The sequence below is a fragment of the Coptis chinensis genome, chromosome 1 (assembly GCF_015680905.1).
Source record: "Coptis chinensis isolate HL-2020 chromosome 1, ASM1568090v1, whole genome shotgun sequence".
NCBI lineage: Eukaryota > Viridiplantae > Streptophyta > Magnoliopsida > Ranunculales > Ranunculaceae > Coptis > Coptis chinensis.
In genome coordinates this window covers 16,045,628-16,063,178 of record NC_141456.1, presented here as the reverse complement: position 1 = coordinate 16,063,178, position 17,551 = coordinate 16,045,628, and the positions used below count along the sequence as shown (strand labels likewise).

The 17,551-nt window shown below is 35.2% G+C and overlaps 1 protein-coding gene and 2 long non-coding RNA genes across 27 annotated transcripts; 1 reads left to right on the top strand and 2 right to left on the bottom strand.

The window, feature by feature from the left end:
* The first annotated feature begins 5,319 nt into the window (after positions 1-5,319).
* LOC147522483 ((R)-mandelonitrile lyase-like) lies at positions 5,320-13,666 on the top strand. 25 transcript variants are annotated; one of them, XM_086593748.1, is made up of 10 exons: positions 5,320-5,632; positions 5,994-6,294; positions 6,335-7,018; positions 8,191-8,220; positions 9,278-9,347; positions 9,955-10,110; positions 10,428-11,424; positions 11,499-11,559; positions 11,648-12,289; positions 12,667-13,666. In XM_086593748.1, exons 8-10 carry the CDS (start codon positions 11,550-11,552, stop codon positions 13,293-13,295), a joined length of 1,281 nt encoding a protein of 426 aa, XP_086449874.1. In that variant the 5' UTR covers positions 5,320-5,632; positions 5,994-6,294; positions 6,335-7,018; positions 8,191-8,220; positions 9,278-9,347; positions 9,955-10,110; positions 10,428-11,424; positions 11,499-11,549; the 3' UTR covers positions 13,296-13,666. The 25 variants fall into 25 exon arrangements, with proteins under 25 accessions (XP_086449874.1, XP_086449858.1, XP_086449882.1 ...); XM_086593732.1 differs by having other exon boundaries at positions 8,183-8,220; XM_086593756.1 differs by lacking the exon at positions 5,994-6,294 and having other exon boundaries at positions 6,874-7,018; positions 8,183-8,220.
* Positions 5,520-6,071, bottom strand: LOC147522484 (uncharacterized). The gene is made up of 2 exons (XR_015213096.1): positions 5,939-6,071; positions 5,520-5,868 (listed from the first exon to the last, which is right to left on the bottom strand). It is a non-coding gene; the product is annotated as an uncharacterized LOC147522484 (long non-coding RNA).
* Positions 12,318-16,013, bottom strand: LOC147522482 (uncharacterized). The gene is made up of 3 exons (XR_015213095.1): positions 15,880-16,013; positions 15,609-15,685; positions 12,318-13,703 (listed from the first exon to the last, which is right to left on the bottom strand). It is a non-coding gene; the product is annotated as an uncharacterized LOC147522482 (long non-coding RNA).
* Between the last annotated feature and the right edge of the window lie 1,538 nt (positions 16,014-17,551).

Below are 17,551 nucleotides of genomic sequence, written 5' to 3'. Positions count from 1 at the left end.
AATCTTTCAATCTCTGTCTAAATGAACACGAGCACTTTTTCTCAATAGTGCATACTGAGTTCGACCATGCAAGTTACTGGATTTCAATCCCAGTAACCGTGTCAAATATATACCCATGTGTCCCGGACTTAACACTCCCTAATTACAACAGAAGGGGTCTTTTGCAGCGCCTAAAAATTGTTGTTAAAAAGTGTCTTTTGCAACGCCTATAAGGTTGCAAAAACGTTTGCCGTTTTATGTGACCCAAGTCATTTGGACTTAATTGTTGAGACGCCTATGGCATGACAAATGTTCCCAATTTAATATTTTAAAAAATAAACAATTATCAATTATGACGCCATAGTTGTTGCTACTGTTTACGTAATTTGTTGCCATGCCTTTGTCGGTGTAACAACATTTTATGAAAATAAAATTTTATTTGGCATGACCCCTGCTGCAACGCTATTAACGTGGGCTATGGGCTTTTATAATGGGGCGGTATTTAACTATTTATTTTCACTGGAAAAGTTTTTCGCGGGCTAGTTTCAAGTTAGGCAGCTTTACGAAAATACTTTAAATTGGAAACCTAAATATTCTCCCCAAATACTTCGTCTGCCAAACCGCCGATATCTTTTCCATATACTGCCATCTATCTTCCATATACTGCCATCGAAGGATTCAAAGCTTTAACCATCTATCTTCCAGTGCCATCGAAGTTAAGGTAAGCGATCGACTTCTTCTCTTTTCTATTTTCTCAAAATTCATATTAAATAGTTTAAAACTTTGATTTTTTTTTGGTTTTTAGGTTTATTAGTAATCCTTTAAAAAGCTTCGGATTTTGGTTAGTCTCTTATTCGATCTCCTTTGGGATTTATATATTCATTCAATCAATTTTTTTTTTTTTTTTTTTTTTTTTTTTTTTTTTTTTCGCAATTGAGAAAATAGAAATCCCTAAAGCTTCAAAGCGCCCTTTTTTATTAGCCTCGCCCTTACTGCTTAGCCCACTTATCACTATTGCCTGCCCATCAGCCATCGGGGTATTGCTTCAATATGAAATTCCCTATTTAAGATGGGAAGATCAACGATACAGAGTTTGTTGCTTCTGTTAAGTGGGTTTCAAACATATCTATGTTGTTGGGAGGAAGTTTGTTTTAGCACTTATTGATTTAAGAGTTCCATAAAGCATTGTAAATAGTTACCTTAGGGCTACTAGAAAACAGGAGCACTCAGTCCACTCTCATTAAAGCGATTGGGGTTTCCTTAGATGCATTTACAGGAAGCAAGGAGTGTACTGGTTCATTCAATGAATATGATCCGACATTTTGTGTGAACCAGATTAGATGCACATTCTTTGTTTCTTCTATTCTTCAGCTTATAGTTGGTATCATTAATTCTGTTATATGTTACCCTGTTTTTGGAATAAATGGGTAATAGAAATTTAGATTTTGAGAAGTGGGGTGTGGTTATTACCTGGTAGTAATTCTAGCTTTGATGTCCCAGTTTATGTAAATTGTTTGTGACATTCAATTTAGGTTTCACCTCTGAAATGGGTTCGCGTTTACAACTTTCATAGCTATGAAATGGGTTATTACCTTAACCTTACTTCTTTTTGACTGACAAATATTTCTTATTGTTGTGGACACTTTGTGTAAACTGAAATTAGAGGTTTTTAATCTGGATGGTAATATTGTTTGTTTTAAAACATGGTTAAGGTCCTCAACTTAAACACACTTAGCAAGGAAAAAAAGCTTAAGCTTTGAACTTTTTTTTCCAGGTATTCTTTTGATGTTCTTTTCTATTTCTAAATCAACTAAAATTATTAAGTTTATATATATTTGATATGCACACAGTCAACACATGACAGAGCTTCAAATGCAAAGTTTAGACAACTTACCTGAGAGACAAGAAATGTTGTTTCATGGTTGGTTTTCAATGGTTTGACATTGACTTGTTTAATTCAAAATCTATTAGCTTTTGGTTATTTTTTTCTTCTTATTTGATTTGTACCTTAATGAATGTGAGTTGTAACTTTGATAAATTCAGTATAAGCTATCTACCATGGGCACCAATTGTGGCATGTTGTAGCGGTACACTGGTACTTATGCATATGAGGTGCATAGGTTTGAGTTGATAAAAATAGTTTTACATGTATTGCCAACTTGAGTGTAAATTAGATTTATTAATGTTTTGAATCAATTTATGTATGTGACTTTTTTTTACTTGTATTAGATTGGTCGATCCGTCGTCAGTAGTGGATTGAAGAAGAAACTTCGGGAGGATGCTGCTCAAATTGGGATACTGTAGACACTATTTGTAGAATTTTAGTTTTGAATACTTTATCTAAATTTAGTTGATCATTGTTAAGATTGTGAGACGATGTTTTTGCAAAGAATAATTAATTATGCGGATTCTTTAAGATCTTTGGTAACGAATGATTTTAGTTAATGAAATACATTATATTACAATTTCTGGTGAATTGTTACGGGGTTATTATTTTCTATATAAAGTGTATTGGGCAAGATTGTATAGGTGCATGAATTATACCATTTGCAATGCTAAATGTGTCACCAATGAAGCAGGTGCTTTAATTTGGATTTTATACCGTTAGCAACAATTTTGGTGTGGCTAAAAACTTTGATTGCACAGTAGGGAGGAGGCGGTACAGTAGAGACATCTTTTGCCATGCCTATCATGCAGCTAAATGTTAGGACACCTTTTGCCATGCCAAATGTGCAGCTAAATATTCAAACTTCCTGCAACGCCACCAATGTAGCAAAATGTTTGTCTTTTGCGATGCCATGCGTTGCAAATAGTTTAAAATAAATTTACAATTAATTTATTTTCAAAGAACGAAGTAGTAACGACAATAGTGTATTAACAGCGCCAAATGGTGTGGCAACAAGCCCAAATATTTTGCAATGCCACTTTTGGTGTTGTAGTTGAGTATTTATGGCCCACTTTTTAGCAGCGGCTTTGTGACGCCATCTTGTATGTGGCAAAAGAACATTTGCAACGCTTTAAGGCACTTGTTGCAACGGTGCATGGCGCTGCAAGAAACCTATTATGTTGTAGTGTAACTTCTCCATTTCTAATTTTTTGGTTTTTTTTTTCTAACCAAAAAAGTAAAAATTAAGGGAAAATAACTCATTTGCACGAAACACATAACACAAACCTTCCCAAACCCCTTCGCCTTCTTCCTACATGAGTTTGGTTCCATTCTTTTTTATTCCCTTCTTTCTAGTTTAAACCAGTGTAGTCAAGGCGCAAAGAGACGCGCGCCTAAGGTGCAAGGTGCGGAGAGGCGCACTTTAGTGCCTCGCCTTGACCAAGGCGGGTGTCTTTTGTGCCTTTTGTTTAGGGCTGATCATCGAGCTATTCGTGTCGAGTATTAGGGTGCTCAAGCTCGGCTCGTGTATCTTTCGAGTCGAGCTCAAATTTTGTTTGAGCTTTATTTTGTGCTCAAGCTCGACTCATCGAGTATTCGAGTAGCTCAATGCGTCTAGATTTCTATTCTTCTAGACTACAAATTTGAATTCGATCATAGGCTTTAAAATTTGATTTGACTTGTATTATGTATAGGCTCGACTTCAACCTGCACAAACTAGAGATAATTGAACACAAATAGACTTTAAATTTTACCCCAAGACCAAAATAACTTGCTAAACTCATCTAAATAAAATACTAAAATGCAATTACAATTTACTAATACCACAATAATCACTATTAAACAACTATATTTTAAGGTGTACATGTACATTATAAATACAATCAATATGTGTTGAGTAATTATAATCTAACACACTAACATAAATAATTATCCCAAATAAGCGTTAACATAACTATGTAAAGTGCGAACTGCGAGTAGCTTGCGAGCATCTCGAGTTCGAGCTTGAGTTTTAAAATGTGCTCAAACTCGACTAATATTATTGAATGAGCGAGTTTGAGTCGAGCTTTCGACGAGCCGAGCTCGAGTTACTCACGAACAACTCGACTCGATGACCAGCCCTGCTACTTTTGTTGAGGCGCAATGTGCACAAGGCGTTATCAACATTTATAGTTTTTTCGTTATTTTGTACAATTTTTGCTATACGTGACACATTTACACTCGATCCAATTGTTGTATGGTACAAGAAATTATACAAATTTAATAAGTTTCATCTTGGAGTACACTCTAAACTTAATTTTTATTAATTTTTGTTAAGTTGTATGGATTGAGAGAAGACACAAAAATGGATTAAATGAAATTTTATGGGATTCCAAAATTTGAATCTCGTGTTCTATTTTGTGAAAAACTCCTTTGGTTCAATTCGATTGGTTTACTTTTTTAGTTTATTGAAGTTGAGCTAGATTGCATTGACAGATACGAGTTTTATTTTGCTATTTACTTATTGGTTATGATTTTTCTTTTAAATGACTACAATGGTATGGAAATGACTCGTGGATTTTATGGGTGTTGCTCAATGGTTTCATGTTTACAATCACGTAAAATTAATTTTAATGTATAGCTAAGACAATCAGTAATAATTAATGTCATATTTAATATTTATTTTATTTTTTATTTGTTATATCTATTTTTTTATTACTACACACCTCACTTTAATCAGGCGCGTGCCACGCGTCACGCTTAAAACACAAAGAAAGTGTTGCGTATTAATGCCTTGACTACATTGGATTAAACTCCCTCATAATAACTCGTCAGACCATGTGGTGAGAAGAGACCCAAAATCAAGTCCTTGATGATTACTGAAAGTAGCAAGACGATGCAAAAAAGAACTGCTCGAGTGCTCCCCGTCAGTAGTCTAGTTGCAATGCACTTTCAGTAGTAATCCATTGCTACATCATCATGAACTGTGTCTGAATGACTAGTCCTATTTCTTGGGCTGTTAATCTTCAGACTCAACATTCTTTATATTCTTTATGCTTATAAACCAAAACAAATCAACACTACTTTTTTTATTGAGATTAATGTGATTATGTGAAGAAGTGAATTATGCGTATTGCTCTTGATGAAATTATTGTAACCACTCTTTATCTCTCGAAAACGAAATTAGTAAATGTCATATCGTTGTTCATCGAAGACCTTCAGTGGGAAAATTGTAGAAAAAAGAAAATGATGCAGAAAACTCTTCTTTGTGGCATTGAAACCATTGATACTTATATTTCAAAAGCACTGGCATAGCTTTTACAAATGGAAAAAAGGATTATCTCCATTTCCATAGAAACTACAATATGTCTCGCACAAAAAAAAATCACTAGTACATATTTGGTCTTTTGTCACGCTTCAAAGTGTACATTTGTCACGAGCGTATTAGAAAACGTGACAAATATCTGTTTGTGTTTTTCGCGTAAGCACAATCTTGCACTCGGGCCATAATTTGGCACTGTTTGCAAAAACAGAGACGAATAATCGTTTTTCTTGGGGTATTTTGGTCAAGTGGCTTGTTTTGGTTGAAAACTGTTGTGAGACGGTTTCATATTCTAGCCGATCGAGTGATCCACTCTATCACTTTTATTATCATCAATTTGAAGTCTATTCAACAGAGATAGGAGCTTGTTTCAACGAAGAAGTACGTTTAACTCAAGATTTGAGTTCCGTCATGACACGAGATGGAAGGTTTTCCTAACTGTTCATGGAAATATCTCTCTCGATCCTGTACGTGTTTTCAACTTGTTCAATTCGTTTTATAACCGGTTATTTATCGGTTTGTTTTGATTTTTAGATTCTGATGTGAATTTCTCGTTCTATGATGGAGAATTTCATGTTTACTTGTTTAATTTAATATATAGATTGTTAACTGAATGTTGAATAGTTTGTGAATGATGAAATGATTCAGTGCAACTAGTCTAAACTGTGATAAGGTTAAAACGCAATGGTGTAACGCTTAATTACTATGTACATATTCAGTTACTACAGATTATGGATCTAAAAATGTAACACTAACTAGTTGATACTAATTACCTAGTATATTAAATTCAATCTTCACTTTCAGTTTTCAATTTTCATTTTATTTAAGCTTCAAATCCTTACTGAATGTGCGGAAAGGAGGGGACAGTTTGTGCTGGAGTTGAGACGGATGGAATTTAGACGTTGAAGCATCTTGTGATGATCAAAGATATCTTCTGTCTTGATATCACAGTAATGCCACCAATCTTTCACTCTTTTGCTTGTGCTCTTACTTTTGTTATGTTTATGCAAATATATATTTACTTTGGACATTGTATAGTATGCTAAGTCTTGCATCACATAACACTTCATATCTTATATATAATGCAGAAACTTGCTTTTTCGATTAGTTTCCGTATTTCTGGTTTTAGGCCAGAGTTTTTAATCGAAAGGGTACCAGACCGGTTTTAGGCCAAAGTTTTTAATCGAAAGGGTACCGGAAAGTTGGACAACCACTATTTTTTTGCTAGGTACAGAAAAGGTAAATTGGTAAAAAGAAGTGACGGAAATAAACCGAATAATAACCGAAACAGACGCACTAGACGCACCGTTTCGAGTCCTTCACAAGTTTACCTACAGCATAAAAAAAACATCTTCTTTCTACAGCAAAATAATGAAACTCTATTTATCTTTCTCAAATTCATTAATTACTTCTTTTATTCTCACCATTTAGACCCCGTTTCTAAATTTGGCAAAAAAGAGAAAAAATGATACATACAATGTTCCATGGCGATCTTCAGAAATAGGTTTGATTGCATTTTCTTCCCGTCCCGTTTTCTTATTCTTCTCACTCATTTTTCTTCCACATAACTTTTAATTGTTTGAAGAAATACATGAATAACTTTTATGTTTAGTTACACTTGAATTTTGCCACTATTGGATTGTTTAATATCAATCAGTTAGCGCTTCCCAAAATCGGTTTGAGGCTTTCGTATTTTTGTCAAACACAGGTCGCTATTTGAACTTTGAAGGACTGCTAAATTACAATAGTGTCGTTCAAAATGGGATTCTAGATAGTTGATCATAAATTTGCAAATAACGATGTGATCCTCTTACTCTTTGCTTCTGCCTCGCCTACATCTTCGCTATGTCCTGGTAAGTACTATCTCTGTCTTCTTTTTTCTTCTCTTAGTTGTTGCATGGAATGCTTTAATAGATAAAGAAATAAGAACTGGTAGAAGGCATGTTTAATTACTATGGTGTTTGAAATCCATTTCACATAGTTTGCAATTTAATAAATGTCCACATAGCATTTTCCTTTCGCCATTTCCCTTTCATGTGCATAGCATCAAGGCACGTTCATGTGCATTACTTTGATGGTATTAGTCGTTGTACTAGAGTGATAGCAATCATTGTAAAGTTGATTGTAAAGTTGCACAAGGCGTGACACAGTTCAAGATTTTATAGTAATTACATCTTTAGTGTTTTTTTTGCTGGGAATGATTTCATAGTGCTCTATAAAATTTTGGTCTCTGGATTATTTGCTTATTATATTATTAATCTTCAGTTGGGTGCCTACTACCAATCTTTTGTGGCTCTTTGTGCATCTTAGTGTTGACTCACAATGTAATAAGACATCTCATTCATTTTAAAGAAATATTCTCACACTTTGGATGCATTGCTTTTGACATTATCTCAATTTACCATTGTTAAATGCAGCATAGTAAAAAACTTCTCCCCTTCTTTGCCTTTTAGTACGTGGCTTATTTAACTTTTTCTTTATTTATGGCCCTTCACTTTTCCATTTATATATTGTCCACACTAATTGTTCTGTAACTTATTGTATATAGTATTATGTTGTGCTTAGTTTCCCTACACAAAGTTGTGATTTATTTTTATCCAAAAATGGCAGTCAATGAAAACATGGTTTATTTGTTCATCTTCTTATATATAGAACTGAATATATATATAAGTTTTCCCATTATATAGGCACATTATAGGCTCACATTAGAGGCTAAAATTGTTTAGCGGCAATAATAATTTTTTTGTTGACTAAACCTGACTTATTATATGATTTTCTCAGCACTAAAATTTGTTGTGTTTGCGCACTCTCTTGCAAGAACTCATTATATACTATTGTCGCACATTCATTTTGTTTACACTTAATTTTAAGAAACTTAGTCATCAGTATTTGTTTGCAACATAATGTGAATTGACTGTTTCCTAGAAATAAATATAGAAATAGGGTTAATAGTACACATGCATATCAACTGTACTAACCCCTACTCTACTCAATTTATTTGCATTGTCGATTCGGAGGGAAAAAGGTGGTGACTTGAAAGACTGTTGAAACATAGGTATGTGCTATTCTATTGGCCCTGCAATGGTTCTGTCCTACGCAAGTTCTGGTCTCTCTGCCATGTTCTCTGCGTTCTGTTGTGCTGAATTCGCAGTTGAAATTCCTGATGCAAGTACATTTCTAATAGAAACACAATGATTTCATACCATATTTCCATTTTGTAAGAAGAACTAGTATCTACTAAAAATTGGGATGTAACTTGGAGTCGATCATTCTAGTTAACTTTTTAAACGACTCGATATGACAATCTGTTTAGCATTTTTATTTTGATAGTAAGGTTATAAATTCAGTGTTTGCTTTCTAGTTGAGTTGGTAATGACTAATATTATATCTGTAAATAGATGAAATCCATTCTGATGCCTAGACCCAAATTCAGAACGAATTCATCTTGTACTATTTCCTTATCAATTAGCGTATGTCATACAGAAACATTGCCAGTTTTCATGAACTCATGCTTCTATTGCTTGATTAGAATCATTGTTATTTACGCATGTATAGGTTTGATGGAACAACTAGTGTGACTCAACTCTGATAGCGATTTAACAATAAAAGATATTTAATTCATGTGACCCTATCTTAAGGGGCCAATAAGCATAGATTGTACTTCTGCGAAGAGGCAACTTTGATGGAAAAGTCATTCACTCATTCCACAACTGTATCAACGTAAATGCAACCTTTTATGTGATACTAGATAATCAAGATGAGGGGTCTGGAAATGTATACGTAGATATTAGAATAATGAATACTATTGGTAAAGAACAAAATATCATTGCTCTCCAAATCTACTCCAATAACACACAAGTTGTAATTCATATTTAGCTATATTCTGAGTTTGATATTTGTGATTCCTTTTGTTGGTTTGACTAACCAGGTGTGCTTGTTTCATTCGTAATGGTTTAGTTTATTTCGGAAAGTTACTCATCTGGTTATGTTTTCTTCCGATCTTTAGCTTTTAAGATGTTTTAAGTTCTCTTGGTGAGTTCTCTTCTGCTTTTATTTTCCTTTTCTAGTGTTTAGAGAAAGTTTTATTTTATTTTATTTTGTTTTTCATGAAGACATGGTAGAAACAACATTTCGGACAAGAAATGGAGTGTACGAAGCTTCCTGGTCCCAAGAAGGACTTGGGTAAGTTTTTCCAGTTATTTTTAAATGTAAATAACTTTAGGAAATTGGAACATCTAGATTCAGCCATATTAGTTAAAGAGGTCCGTGACACTGCCGAATGCTTTCATCTGCTACTTAATGCCGCATTCCATAGCATCATCTTCAGATCCTATCTCATGTGTGTAGAGTCAGAAGCATAATACCCACACTGTTGTTTTAAGTTTGTTTGGTACCACATCTATTCAAAGAAACACATTTTGCTAAAATATGTGGGATAATATATTGAATTCATGAAGTAAAACTTGCTTCTTGAATACTCACTGTTTAGAAGTCTTTATCCATTTATTCCTTTTTGTTCCTTGCACACTTGAGTTATTCTATTACTGTACAACCCCCAGAAGAGACAGGACAAAAGTTTAGTGGTAGCAGCCCTATAGTTTTGATTGGTGGTGTAACTAGTAGGAGACCTATACCTATAGTTTTGATTGGTCATGTTCATAAATACGTTCTTTCTTTTTGTGCATCTAGAGGTATAAAGTGCATAATGTTTAAGAATTTAGTCATGCATTGGACATTCTATATGCTTATAGAGTTATTTTTAATTTGTATCACTTGTTTCTTATTTCAGGGAACACCATCCAGTGTTTGACAAATCCAACTCCTATTCGATTCTCTTCATTTTTCATACGGCAAGGTGTTAAACTCTTGTTTGATGTCTCTAGATTGGTTTTACTATCTCTTCAAGAGCTTATGATTGCTTTGGGCTCTTATACAATTGTTCAAGGTGCTTACTCAGTTATTCGTAACTTATATCAATTAAACAATTCATTAACCCTTGAAAATTGTGATTAAGTCGGATATTGGCTTTTGATTTTCCAAAAGACATCGTGTTAGTTGCTCCATTTCATTAGTTTAGTGTTAGGCCACTATATAGAAACCTAAACTTGGAATTGGGATAAAGTGTTTTCCATATTTTAGTGTTATGTTTTTACTTGTTATACATTGGATGCTTGGAGATTCTAATATGTCAATGTATTTTTTGTAAGGAAGCACCATGTAACTTTTCCAATTATTTTATACAATTGGTTTATTATATTTCAGATAAAGAATCTTGGCTGTAAAACAGCTTACACCTACAAGGAAATACTGGAGTGACATAAGTTCGAATAGACTTTGTTTAGTTCATCTAAGAATGTATTATGAACTATTATCAAGATTAAAACCATATGCAGAATAACAAAAGGCACGTGGGTGATCGACTTGGGCAAGATTAGGTTCTTTTTTTCAATTGGATTTGACTGATTTAATTTATATGTATTACATTGGGAATGTATTATTTACTGCATTATGTTTTTAAATATACAAATATATATTGGTTATCCAAGGGAATTGGCTGATAATTCAATGGAGTTAGCATTTTATGAATGCTACTTGAAATTTAATGGATAATAGTGTGGTTTATTACAAGTCCAATTCAATGTGAGGTCTGATTTCACATGTATTTGATAATTTTTTTAAAACAATATATATTTATCGCGGTTTTAACCAAATTGTCATGAATAGTTGTTTTTTTTGTGATGGTTACAAAATAATTACATTACTGGTTTGTTAGAACCGTCGTCACAAAATATATGATTTGTTGGTGTTTGGTGTTAGTTTGGTATCACTCCTAAAAATGCTCTAAGAGGGACTCGAACAGGACCTCTTACCCTCTAAAGCAACTGGAGCATTCCTAACCATTTAAACAGGGAAATGGACAGGACAACAATTTATTGTTGACCAATAATTGAAATCTTATTTCAACGACTTCTTAACCATTTGGACAGCAATGGACATGACAACAATTTATTGCTGATTAATAATGGAAATCTTATTAATTAAAACTCAGTCTGAGAACTTCTAAGGGAAAAATAACTTGGATGTACATGTATATGGGCAATTCCAACTCACTGAGTTGACTCTCGGATTTTCAATCCAACTCGACCTCAATGAGATTTCAAATTGAACCAATTTTCGAGTTTTTTAACAATGTTTGACACAGTAACCGGTTATTGCATAGCCAGACTCGTGCAGGCTGGGCCGGTTTATTTATTATCGTGTAAGTACTGTATGATCAGAATGATTGCAGTAATAATTTTTGCTTTATATTCATCATCTCTTATAATTTCCCAGGCTCTCAAAGTCTTACACCTCTCGAAGTTTTCATATTCATCACCTCTTATAATGTCTCAAGGTGAGTGCACCAAATTTTTATCTTTAAAACTGTCCCATACAATTAAGTTCAGTGATACCCTTACATAATTATTGTATTTTCATTGCAGGCCATGGAACTCTTAACATTATTTCCAATGTTGAGCAAGTGCAAGGGAAATCATATGACTATATTGTTGTGGGAGGAGGCACTAGTGGCTGCCCCCTCGCAGCAACATTGTCCAAAAGATTCACAGTGCTGCTAGTAGAACGAGGGGGGTCACCATTTGGTGACCCTTTTATAATGGAAAAAAAAAATTTCTGGCGCCCTATGTTTCAAATTGATGAATTCACATCGATTGTACAGGAACTTGTATCAGAGGAAGGAGTAGCAAATCAAAGAGGAAGAGTCTTGGGAGGGTCAACTGTGATTAATGGTGGGCTTTACACTAGAACTAATAAGGAGTACATAGCTAGAGCTGGTTGGGATGAGAATTTGGTGAAGGAGGCTTACGAATGGGTGGAGTCTAGAGTGGTCTTTGAACCAAACTTGAGTGAACAGCAGAGTTTTGCGAGGGATGCATTCGTTGCTGCTGGAAACGTACCATTTAATGGTTATAGCTTAGAGCATGTAGAGGGAACAAAGATAACCGGTACCATATTTGACGAGAACGGCATGAGACATTGTTCTGCTCATCTGCTACATACTGGAGACCCCGAGAGGCTCACAGTTCTTTTGAACGCAACGGTTAAAAGCACCACCTTCTCTCAAGGTATATAAAAAACTAATGTAGAATAAAATGACAAGGAAAATTATTAGCTCTTGCTTAGAAGTTTTTGGCTCTTTGAGATATTTGTAGAATTACAAATTTCGGCACATCATACAAGTTTAGGTTATTGCACCATGGATCCAGTTTTCGGATAAGGTATAGCCGATCACAAGGTTCACATGTACTAGCCAGGTCTATGGCGAATTGAGATAAAACCAGCCATGAACACCCGTAACTTCATATAAGATTCCAAAACGATGAAACTATTGGGCATTTCATGGAGTGCGTTGTCTTTGTTGTGTTAAAATAATAATATGGAACCTATCCTTGGTCAAAATATGCCAACATCTATGATTCTGTAGTGAACTAATATACAGCAGTTGCAGGTGATGGAACTAAGCCCAGGGCTTGTGGCATCAGGTTCATCAGGAGCCATGAGGATTTGGACAGCTCCTATGAGGTAAACTTGAATCCAGCGTCTGATTCAGAATCCGAGGGTGATGTGGTGTTGTCTGCAGGAGCAATGGGGAGTCCCCAAATCCTCATGTTAAGTGGAATTGGACCCTCTGAACTACTTAGCAAGTTCAACATTGCACCCATGATCGATGCACCCCAAGTAGGTCAAGATATCAGAGACCACCCTGGCATACACTTTCTACTGGATGCTGGAATAGGTAATGAGGGACAAGCGGATACCTCTCAAGTTGTAGGAATTGCGAGTAGTTCACGGTTCTTATTTCAGTATGGAGGAAGTAAAGCCAGCGGCAGACCAATAAGGGTTCTACGGGGAAAGCTAGTTTATCCAAGTTCTAAAGGGAAGTTAGAGCTGAATAGTACAGATCCCAGAAAAAATCCTTCGGTAAGATATAACTATCTTCTAGAGGAAAATGACTTGGAAGAATTCGTTGAGATGGTTCATGAGATGAAGAAGATTGCTCGGTCTATGGACTCTGCTCTAGGGACCAAGTACTGCAACAGGATGGATGAAATCATTTCAGGACAAAAATAAGAACATAATGTTGAGACAAAGAAAGGGGTGTCAACTGAAGAGGAATTGAGAGAATTTTGCAAGAAGAATAAAATGTCTTATTTACATGGTCATGGAGGATGCAGTGTTGGGTCTGTTGTTGATAAGGACTATAAGGTGTTTGGAGTTGAAGGATTAAGAGTTGTGGATGCCTCTGCATTGAGTGATCTTTTGAGTACAAGTCCCATGGGCACTTTGCTAATGCTTGGAAGGTACCAGGGCATTAAGATGCTTAGAGAGAGGGCCATTGGGGAATGATCAGTGTATGTAAGTTCTTAATGTGTAGCATTTTATAAACTACTCGGCCCCTACCTCGTATTCATCAGATAGTCCATCCATAGACATTCAAATCTTATCCATACCCAATGTCAGAAATTTAGTACACGACTACTACATACACAAGAAAAAACAAAAGGTGGATAAGCAAGATAAAATCATGCAATTCATAGATTTGGGCACAATTTGGTGGTTAAAGCAAATACAAACAAACAGTATAACCTTTTACCAATCAAACTACGGTGCAAAAAGTGTAAGATAAAGGCCATAAAATTCAGAGTTGAGAGTATTAGGAAAAGTTCAGTGCACATGCCATTCTACCTAGTGATATAAGAAATTCCTAGCAATCATAATACTTAGTACCCTAACTTTGCATTGAAAATTCAAAAGTTGTAGCTTTCACTGCCAAATGAATTTGGCACTAAAATCACATTTAGAGATTTTAATTAGAAACCTATTTCTCATTTTGTCATATGGAAGAGTGCAACAGTCAGAGTATGTCATTAGAAGTGTACAGTTTCAAATATTCAAATATTCAGTGGTATTATATGAAATCTCAAACTCGATCTTTCTAGTTAATTAGAGCCAAAACTAAACCAATTCCAATCAATGAGATAACCAATATGGTTTAACTAACAATAGCCATTGGTAATCAGACACTAGCATTATGTATGTATTGTAATTACCTTACAAAATTATTTTTTCTTAATTCCTGATAAAATATGTGTGCATATCCTTGTGACCTACCCCTTGTGACAAGAATCAATAGGTGAGCTTTTAAGTGCATAAGGTTGATCAAGAAGATGATTGTCAAGTTTTCAGATGTTTCGTTTTCAGAACTAATTAAATTTGCAATATAATTAAGAAACAACCAGATGTTTAGAACCTAGCTAGCTCTGTTAGTGCCTCTATAACTTGTTTTGTTTTCTGACAACTCAGAAGAAGGATGTCAAATTATTCCTCTATCGTTGAATATTTGTCAGCATTTACTGAAGTTCTGCCTAATTAACTTTTTGATCGATTTTAAATAGAAAGTAGCTCTAACCCCACAAAACATTTCTGGTAAGGAGGCAATGGGACTTGATGAACCAAGGAGATCATCATATCCTAATGAATATACGAGTTAAATTTGAAGTTGTATTCCCTCAAATTATTGGTTCAAGCTTTTGGAGAACAAATTTCTGTTTGTGTCCACTTTGATTGGTAAAAAAGGCTTTATCATTGACATATAATCTTGGTTCAACAGGGAGATGAGGTGTACTGATTTTTGTTCTTATTTTAAAAAAGGGGTACTTACTTTTGGCAGTGAAAGGTCATTCTTGGGCTGATGACAAATAGTTAAGAAGTTGAATCAGTCACCTAAAACCGTGGCCATATAATTCTCACCCTTCAGAAAGGATGGCAACCCATTAAGCTTCCTTCATTCCAATACATTCTAATGAATGCGTAGAATCTATCTTACGCAACCAAAGCAAAACAATATTCAATCTTTCTGTTTCCATGGGGAAACATAAAAGATAAGGTACTAGCTGAATTTCTTATAGACTTGGGTAGAAATTCAGACGATATACACACATCACAAACTTGAGGGTTTTTCCGGACTAGGTTTCCTAATCATTGCTTCCCAAGAGCCTCAGAGCACCAGAGATAGCAATGACAAGTACTCTATCTAATGTTAAGTTAATTTAAATTAGATTTCTAGAACTTTAATGGTTAGCGAAATTAAAACCCCGTAGTGGGTTTAATAAAGTATCAAGAGGTGATTAATCCACTAACTGCCCATAGTTCATGCATCCACAACAAATAGACCATATGCCCAAATTCTCATAATTTATAAACATGAGATCAACATATCTATTTTCTAATACTAATAACAAATTATACTACATAAAACAAGAAACACACATCTAACACTATTCTTTCGAAATTCTAAGTATCTAATAGAAGAGAGGATAAAGAAACCACAAACAAAACCAAACAAACAATAAACCTGCATAAGGGATAGAAGAAGAGGATTACCTGGAAGTAGTAGCAACTGCCAAAACAAGTAGCCTTTGTTTAGTGGACCGTCCTTGCAGCAAGACTCAAGTTCGTTACTACTAACACAAAAAGAGAAACAAGGTTTTTAATCAAAATTATCACATACAAAAATCACTACAATCTGGGTTTCACTTAAATTGGAGAAGAAAATTACATTTTTAGAAAACCCTATTAACATCTACCAACGATATAAAGAAAAACCACTAAATTAACCGCCAAAATCGAGAGAGAGGGAGAGAAAACCAAATACCTGAGACCTGAAATTAGGAAGAGATGAACAAAATCAATACTTGAAACCCTAGCTAGTTGAAAAAGGAGACCGATAGAAGTTGAGAATTCTTTGTTTTTTTGGTAACTAGTTGACAAGTGTTCTGTTGAAAAAACCCTGGTAAGTGACTATATATTAGCCATTGTTATTGGGAAAACTGTGGTATATACATATACAGGTTTGCCAAACATGGCTAATGTGCCTTTTTGTAGTAGTACGCGTGACCGTTCAATTGGTTTCAATGTTTTCATAGTTAAACTGTTTGAATATGTTTGTTATGTTGTAGAGAATGACAACTATTATTAATATTATTAAACGTGAACTTTTTACTTTGATGGCAATCTTCCAATCTCTGTTGTAGAGGTTTAGTGTTTAGGGGAGAACGACTTGATGATCTATTTGATAGGGAATAACTACACTATTCTTGGGATAAGAGTTGCCTACGTATCAAGTTTCTTGGGGTAAATTTGAATCTAGTCTTACGTAGTTCATCTCTCTCTACTTATAGATATTTGAGCTGACTTTCCTTATTTGCTCGAGGCCGTTATTAAGTGTAGATCCACCTTGTGTGCTATCTTGGTGATTTGCCATTACTCTGATGTTACAAAGTAAATGTCTTCTTGATTGTTGCATTAACTGAGCTCCAGGATTGTGTTAGTTGATTTGTTTCCATAAATGGTTGTAACTGATGTTGAGGACGACCTGGGTTTGGGTCGTTGGTACGCTCTGATGGATTGGTACGAGCTGATGGAGTAAGCCCTGGTGTGTGGGCACGTGTACTGTAGTGTAGAACGGAGGATACTTACACATCCCCCTTTATTTTATACGTTCTGTGGACAGTTGTGGTGGAAAAAGGATGGGTAAAATAAAGCTTTACAACTCGTGTCGGACAGCTGGTGATTATAATTGGGTTTTAAAAAATGTGCGGGAACTGTTAGGCTGGATTCGTGGGTCCAAAATTGCGGTGGTTTGTGGGCGAGTGATCATTGCATTTGTGGGAATACAAAAAGGTTTGTTTTTCTCGAGGTTTGTGCTGTCAAAGGGTTTTTGTTTGGGAAAGGCCTTTCGTCTCTTCATTCTACCAGTTCACGTGAAGAAAAAGCAAAGAGAAAAAGAAAAACCTAAACAACCTTTCTTGTTCTTTTGTTTTCCAGGTGCGTTTCTTTTGAAAAAACTTGATCTTTGTTTCTTTTTGATTTCATAATGTCTATGACCAGTGATAGTTTGAGTGGGAAAGTGGAGGTAGATCAGTGGAGAGAGAGAACGGTAAGTGATGGGGGTGATGAGGTTAGAGTTCGTAGTGGAGATGGGGCTTCATCGTCTTCTTCAGTGGAGACGATGGCTGAGGAAGTGGGGCCTAGGTCGCTTTATGCTGATTTGAAGGAGGAGTTTGGTTGGGTAGATGCCGGCCGACCTGAGTGAGGAAAGGATGATATATAACCATGATTATGTTCCTCGGGATGGGGGAGTGGTGGTTTGTTATGGGTAGTTGAAGGCTAGGATAAGGTTGCCATTTTCCCGTCTTACTGTTTAGGTTTTGAACTATTATGAAAAGCCCCATGCCAGTTCGTAGGGAATAGTTGGAGGGTTTTCCATGTGTTGGATTTGTTGATCAGCGGGGTTATAATATCCGCTTAGGGGATGTGTTAGAGCA